The following is a 7,572-nucleotide window of genomic DNA, read 5'->3' on the forward strand; positions in this document are numbered from 1 at the left end:
GTCTGCCTTCAGCTCAGGTCATGACCCCGGGGTCCTGGGATCAAGTCCCGCATCGGGCTCCTTGCTCAACAGGGAGCCTGCTTCTCCCTCTGTCTCTGCCCCTGCTTGTGCTCTCTCTCTTTCTCTCTCTCAAATAAAATCTTTAAAAAAATAAAGTGGCTCCATGTTTGGCACATGCACTCAAATTACAGAGGAGGAAAGGAAACCATATCCCCCCCCCACTTGCAATCTTCTCCCACTGCCTTATGGTTCTCCTGTGTAAGTTCTAGGCTGTCAAACTGTCTATAAGAACACTGCCTTCAGAATATTCAAAAATACATTTTTAACTCTCCCACCTTGGAAGGGCATTCAAGAGCAAATTAAAGGCAGGTGCTCTCCCATGGCTGCCCTCTCTGGGAGGTGAGGGATGGACAGGAGAGAGGCAGCGCGCTCCTTGGTGGCCTGAGCCCCACACCACATTCCACCGTGGGGCTGGCAGGACTCCACTGGGCCACCTGACATACTTTCATAGGCTTGATGCGTAGACGTCCCGCCAACTAAGGCACACCTGGACTGCACAGCTGTGCTTACCTCAGGACCAAGCTCCCCCACAACCCAGCTGCTGCCAGCCTCCAGTCCCACCTCTCCCTGCGAGGCCACGGAGCGGGGAGGCAAGAGCTCCCCCGCCCCGCCCCATTTCTAGGCACCAGGAATGCTTCCTGTGATCCTATCTCAATTTGCCTTCTTCAGTGACCCCTACCTACCCCCCCCCCTCTACCCAAGACACCAGCCAAGCCGACAGCCCCCGTCGGAGATGCAGCCCAGACAGGAGCAGCACCAGCACTGAAGTGAGACACCGGGGAAGAGCCACGTCATCTTCGGAAGGCCACTTCCTCTCTGAACTCGAGCATCTTTTCACTGGAGAGTGTAGCACAGCTGTGAGGCAGAACATAAACGCTACGTGTGAGAAGGAGCTACTATGTCCTGGACATGCTCACCATGCTAAGGCAGTCAGTGTATGGCATATGCAGGCCTGTACTCGGGGGAGTCCTTGGGGCAAACGGTTTAACCTAAGTAGTGAAAACACACACATCCTTTTCTCAGAAGCGACAGCTTCCTCATACCCCTGACAAAACTGTCCGATCAGTCTCTCAAATGCACACGCACGTCAGACGGCCTTCGATGGCAAGCCCTGAGAAGTCAGCTCTGGAGAGTCCAATGACGTTCCTGAAGGTGCAGAACACAAGCAAAGAACACTTCTGAATGATCCAAGAGCTGGACGGGCCCTCCAGAGAGCCACGGGTCTGATCCCGTCAACCTGTGTAGAGATCAAAGAATCAGGGTCCAAAGGTGTGGAGAGAGGCAGCCAAGGCTACACAGACAAAACCCAGTGATGAAGGAACTGGAACCCAGGGCCGCCCGGCGAGCACCCTGCGCTAGAGGCGGGAACGCGCTCGCCGCAAGAGGACAATGCGAGCCTTCTGTTCCAAGGCTGCCACAGATGCTCCCAGGTCCCTTGGTTGACCATGCCAAGTGAAAATTTCAAAGTACAGCAAGTACAGAGAACACAACCAGCTCCCAGCCCATCAGCGAGGCAGGCAGGCTGGTGACAAGGAGGCAGCTCTGAGAAGTGTGATTACAGACAGATGGTGCCAGTGAGCTGGAAATCTAGAACTGCATTAAATAAGACACCACTAAAAATAATAGGGACCCCAGAGAAAGTCAGGGACCGTACACGGTGCTGCAACGTGAGGGAGCCCGGGCCCTGAGAGTGACGCAGACAGGAACAAAAGTGGGGGGTCCTTTATCTCCCCCAAGTTGCTACTAACCACCATCACCATCGACTGCCGCCCTGGCAAGGAGGCTGTCCGGACTGCAGGCTGGAAGGCCCGCAGAGATGACCCACGTTCAGCTCCTCCCCCACCCGCAGCCACGCTTGAATCCTCAGATCCACTCCTCACAAGGGGCAGAGGAGCTTCTCCCCACCCGGGGCATGCATCGGCTTCCAAAGAAACCTCTTCCATTTGGGGCCAGGAACATCCTCCTTCTATGTGGCAGACATCTACCTCTCCTTCCATCATCCATCAGGAAAGCCTCCGACTGCAGCCACTTTGCTGGCAACCAAGTCACACTGTTGACGTCACTTCCTCCTGATGACATTTAAGTCCCTAGAATTGTTTTCACACATTTTAGGTCTCTACAGCTTAGACCTGTCCTACTGGTGTTGAGACTAGAGAGCCAAGAGTCTTGAAGAAACACACCACTTCTCTGGGATGGATTTTGTTTCGCAGAAAGGAGACCTGTCACAGGTGAATGTGCTCTACTCCACGGTGAAAGGCAATAGTCCTCGCCCCAGCCATGCCTGGGTCCCCAGGGGCCTAGGACAGGGACTGTGGACAGTTCACTGCAAATCTAGACCCACAATAATGAGCAATGACCACAAGCGACCCTCCCTCTCCAACGGCTCCCACATCCTCTCCTGTACGCTTTCTGCTCCCCAAACACACCACACAAGCTCCCACTGCACGACTTTTAGCGATCACTTGCTCTTTTGTCTAAAACACTCAAGTCCTACCTGACCTCCAAAAAGCCCCCTAACCAGCAAAAAGCAGCAGCCCAGTCATATGTGCGAGACATTCTGTGTCACATTACCCGGTTTCATTTCCTTCAAACCACTCAACATTGCCTAAAAATATCTTGCTTACTCTACTCGGTCTCACCCCATGAGTCGTCAATTGTTTAAGGACAAGAGAGTGGGTCTGTCTTGTTCACGACTACATCCCCAATGCCTGGAAAGTACTCGGCATAGAGTAGATACTCAGTAACCACCTGTTAATTGAATGAATGAATGTCAGTGAATGGATTTCACGGTTACAGAGCAGCAGGCCCTGGCATCAGACACACCTGGGTTGAAATGCTGCCTCCGCTCTTCATTAGTGCTGTGACCTTGAGAAACTAATCTTATCCAAGATCACACAGCTAATAAGGTTTCAGTATGTGTGCCATGGAGTTTGTAGGAGAATCAGGTTTTTTAAGATCTTAGGACTCCAGCTTCCCACCATGCCTAACAGACACAAAGTCCTAAGTTGACATCAGTAGTAATCGTTACTCATTTGATAAAGACGGTGGTGACGGTGACAGCCTAGGCCATAACGACGACAGGCCATTGGCGTCTAAAGAGATCATCCGTTACCATTCTCGACTTCCACTAAAGCAGTGTGACAAAGGGGAGCTAGCATGGAGCTTGGAGTCAGGAGACCCCAACCTGACAAGCCATTCCATCACTGGTAACAGCAGGTGTGAAGAACAACAAACAAGACGGTAGATTTATGTGAAACAATTTCTAAACTCTAAGGCACTATATTTATGAGTGTTATCAATATTAAAAATGTTCTTGTCCCTGGTTTAATATTCCTCAGACACTGGAAGCAGTGCTCATTTCCTTGGGCACCTAAAAAATTATTTGGCTAGTGAACGTGTACCTGGACAGGCACGGTGGTGTATAAATTATTCGGGGCAAAGGCTCTCTCGAAACAGCACACTGCAGGCTCAAAAAACAGTACCGTCACCCCTCATCACACAGGGTAACAACCAGGTAGAACTTAACTTCTCAAATAAGAAGAAAGCATCGAGTACAGGGCAGTGGAGGTCCAGAGACTGGGGTTCGAATCCCAGACATCCCACCAACTGGCCAAGGGACTTTGGGAGGTCACAGACCACCCCTAGGTGGCTGGCTTTTCAAAGGCCCTGCAACACTTGGGGATAGAGAAACAGGTTCTTTTCCATCCAGAGACACTACAAGTCTGCAGTTGGCTGCAGGTGACGAGGAGAAAAGACAGAGCCAGATAATAAGAGAAGCATCATCCACATCAAGAAGCTGTCTTACAGTCTTCCAAGAGAGCAAACTCGGGGCACCCCCTCAGCAGTCATGAGCCTCGGGGTCTTGGTGAGCGGCTAAATCACTGAACCAAAACCAGAACTAATTCCAGACACCCAGCGTGTGTTCTGTTTCCCTCCAGGACCATATCTCTAATGTACAGAGAAGATATGAAAATGAGGTTTCATACAGAATTCTCATTTGACAAAACTTTTCAGAAATTCTCCTGAGCCATACTTATGCTAAGAATTCTACTTTCGTTTAAGGCTTTACCACTGAAAACCTGAAACATACACAAAAGTAGAGCATGAGTCCCAATGAATGAATTCTCATGAACTCATCATCAGTTTCAGTCACCCCCAGCTTGTGGCCACTCTGGTCTCATCCAAACTCACTCACTTCCTCATCAGCCCTTCATTTTATTGTTTATTTTTTATTTTTTTTAAAGATTTTATTTACTTATTTGACAGAGAGAGACACAGCGAGAGAGGGAACACAAGCAGGGGGAGTGGGTGAGGGAGAAGCAGGCTTCCCACCGAGCAGGGAGCCCGATGTGGGGCTCGATCCCAGGACCCCGGGACCATGACCTGAGCCAAAGGCAGACGCTTAACCATCTGAGCCACCCAGGTGCCCCCAGTCCTTCATTTTAAAACGAATCCCAGCTGACATCTTATTTCAAGAGAAAATGACCCCGTATGCATTTTTTAAAGGATCTTTCTTGGGGCACCTGGGTGGCTCAGTCAGTTAAGGGTCTGCCTTAGGCTCAGGTCATGATCCCGGAGTCCCCGGGATTGAACCCTGCCTCGGGCTCCCTGCTCATCAGAGAGTCTGCTTCTCCCTCTGCCCCTCATCCCGCTCGTCCTCGTGTGTGTGTGTGTGTGTGTGTGTGTGTGTGTGTGTGCGCACGCGCACATGCTCTCTCTCTCTCTCTCTCAAAATCTGGGGCGCCTGGGGGTGCTCAGTCAGTTAAGCAGCTGCCTTCGGTTCTGGTCATGATCTCAGGGTCCTGGGGTTGAGTCTCACATCAGCTCCCTCTGCCTTTGGTGCTCGCGCTCTCTCTCAAATAAATCAATCTTTAAAAAAATAAATTAAATCTTTAAAAAATAAAGGACCTTTCTTTAAACACATCTGCAACACCATTGTCTCACCTAACATTAAAATGTCCTTCAAATAGCCAGTGTTCCAATTTTTTTAAACTGTTCTAATTAAGATACAAATAAAATCCAAACACCTCAATGGGTTAATGGATCTATTCTAAGCTACAGGTTTACCTGCCATCTTTTTTCATAAATTATTCGTCTTTCTTTAAAAACTCGGGTTATTTTCCCGTGGAGTTCCTACAGTCTGGATTTCGCTGATGGCACTCCCATGGCACTGTTTAATAGATTCTTCTGCCCCTTAGACAGCATTTAAAAACATCTGTTAAATCTGGAGGTTTGGGGCGCCTGGGTGGCTCAGTCGTTAAGTGTCTGCCTTCATCTCAGGTCATGGTCCCAGGGTCCTGGGATCGAGCCCCGCATCGGGCTCCCTGGTCGGCAGGAAGCCTGCTTCTCCCTCTCCCACTCCCCCTCCTTGTGTTCCCTCTCTGTCAAATAAGTAAAATCTTTAAAAATAAATAAATCTGGAGGCTTCATCAGATTAGGGTTCATTTTTTCAGCAAGACTACATCAGGAGGCACATCATGTCTGGTTGTGTCCCTTTCATGTGGTCCGGCATTGCTGATCACTACCTAGATCCAGGAGTTGAGCAAGTATTTAAAATGATAATGATTTTATCATTCCCTCTTCATTTCTTAGCTGTACTTCTATGGAGAGAAGCTTCCCTTTTCCCTACACCAGTTCTTTGGTCATCTTAAAGTACTATTTATAAATGTTTCTTTTACCAGTTTTCAAAATAATGGGTTAATTTCAAAGCATCCTACAAAAGTGGATAGATTTTCTTCGATAGCATTATAAACTCAGGTATTTAATCCTGTGTGATATATTTCTATCTACTGCAGTATTATCTTTAATGATGCTCAAAATGTCACCTCTTTGGCCTGTGGGAGCCTCTTCAAGTTGGTTCCTGGGTCCTTTTACAATAGGACCCTGGAAGAACTTCATAGCTTCCCTGCTTTCTGGTGGGATAGGATGCTCCAGGCATATCCCGGGGATCTCCCCCAGGTCTGAAAGCAGCCTTTTCTCCAAAGAGGCCGGATTCCTTTTAGTGGGAAATGGTATTTGGCAATCATGATCTGGACACCAAGAATGTTCATTGTCATTGTTTATCGGCCTTGGCAGTGGACAAAGCTAGAACACATTTTTTTAATAACGAAATGCTTCATGAGTTCATACTGCACATCCAATTCAAATTCAGGTCAGCGGGGATTTTATTTAACCTGGTTCTCATGTGTTTCCTTCCTACCAATATAATTAGTCATTTACTCTATCCCACAACAAATATAAAGGATCTCAGAATATCAATGCCAACACCACCATCACCAGTGATATTAAAAAACAGTCTGGAATGTTTTCTGCACTTCTGGTAACTTTATGGTATATGCCACTAAGAATGTACAATCCAATCACTGTGGTTTATAGCCAGTTGGCAGAGTTCCTCAGTTTCTCTCTGTGGGTTATGCCAACCGGCTCAATGCAGTTAGATTCACTTGGTTTTCTCAGGGATTGCTTGCTTTTTATTTAAAAATTATGTTAAAAATTTACATGACTCAAGGTCCACACTAACAAAACAAGGAATCTTCAAAGATAAAGTTTTATTCCTTTTCCCGCCAGGCTATTTCTTCTCTTCTCCTAGAGATTACTTTAATTACCATTTTTTTAATTTAAGATTTTTTTTTTTTTAATTTTTTATTTATTTATTTTAGAGAGAGAGTGAGAGCACAAGAGGGGGGAGCGGGAGAGGGAGAAGCAGACTCCCCGCTGAGCAGGGAGCCCGATGCGGGACTCGATCCCGGGACTCCAGGATCATGACCTGAGCCGAAAGCAGTCGCTTAACCAACTGAGCCACCCAGGCGCCCTTAAGATTTTTAAGTAATCTCTACACCCAACACAGGGCTCAAACTCAACCCTGAGATCAAAAGTCACATGCTCTACCAACTGAGGCAGCCAGGTGCCCCACCATTTTTCTTAATGGAAACAAATACATATTCTCTCCTTAGATACACGGTATCTTGCCCTTTTGCTTAATATACCCGAGAGATTACTGCATTACAGATACATCCTCCATTCCCTTCCTCAGACACCACAGTTTACCCACCCCATGCTCTAGGGAAGAACATGCGGGTCAGGTTCAGCTATCTGTTACTACAAATAGTGCTTCAACAGCACAATGCATACTTTTAAAAAATATTTCTGTCAGGGGGCACCTGGGTGGCTCAGTTGGTTAAGCATCTGACTCTTGATTTCAGCTTGGGTCATGGTCTCAGGGCCGTGAGATCAAGCCCCGTGTGAGGCTCCGAGCTCAGCGGGGAGTCTGCCTGGCGATCCTCTCTCCCTCTCCCTGCACTGCCCCCAGCTCATACATACGTGCTCGCTCTCTGAGATTAGCAAAAAATAAAATAAATAAACAAACCAGTAAATCTTTGAAATAGAAGTTTAGGATTGCTAGATCAAAGAAGATATGCATAGGTGATTTTACTAGGTATTGCTCATTCCCCTACAAAAACAGGTATGACCCCATTCTGCATTTCCCCCAGCAAGTGGGAATGTATGTGTCCA

At 47.7% G+C, this 7,572-nt stretch overlaps 1 protein-coding gene across 4 annotated transcripts in view; it reads right to left on the reverse strand.

The window, feature by feature from the left end:
* Nucleotides 1-7,572, reverse strand: part of NOS1AP (nitric oxide synthase 1 adaptor protein) — a 255,913-nt gene that overhangs the window by 222,249 nt on the left and 26,092 nt on the right. For 2 of the 4 annotated variants that reach the window (XM_081825243.1, XM_081825242.1), the window contains exon 1: nucleotides 767-3,323. The exons of the other annotated variants lie outside the window; for them this stretch is intronic. In XM_081825243.1, the coding sequence (XP_081681369.1) occupies nucleotides 767-931 (165 nt within the window). In that variant the 5' untranslated portion in view covers nucleotides 932-3,323. Of the gene's footprint in view, nucleotides 1-766; nucleotides 3,324-7,572 lie in introns of those variants that run through there. 4 annotated transcript variants of the gene reach the window in all.

Source organism: Leptonychotes weddellii, chromosome 6 (genome assembly GCF_054177405.1).
Source record: "Leptonychotes weddellii isolate Sample4059 chromosome 6, ASM5417740v2, whole genome shotgun sequence".
Classification (NCBI taxonomy): Eukaryota; Metazoa; Chordata; class Mammalia; order Carnivora; family Phocidae; genus Leptonychotes; species Leptonychotes weddellii.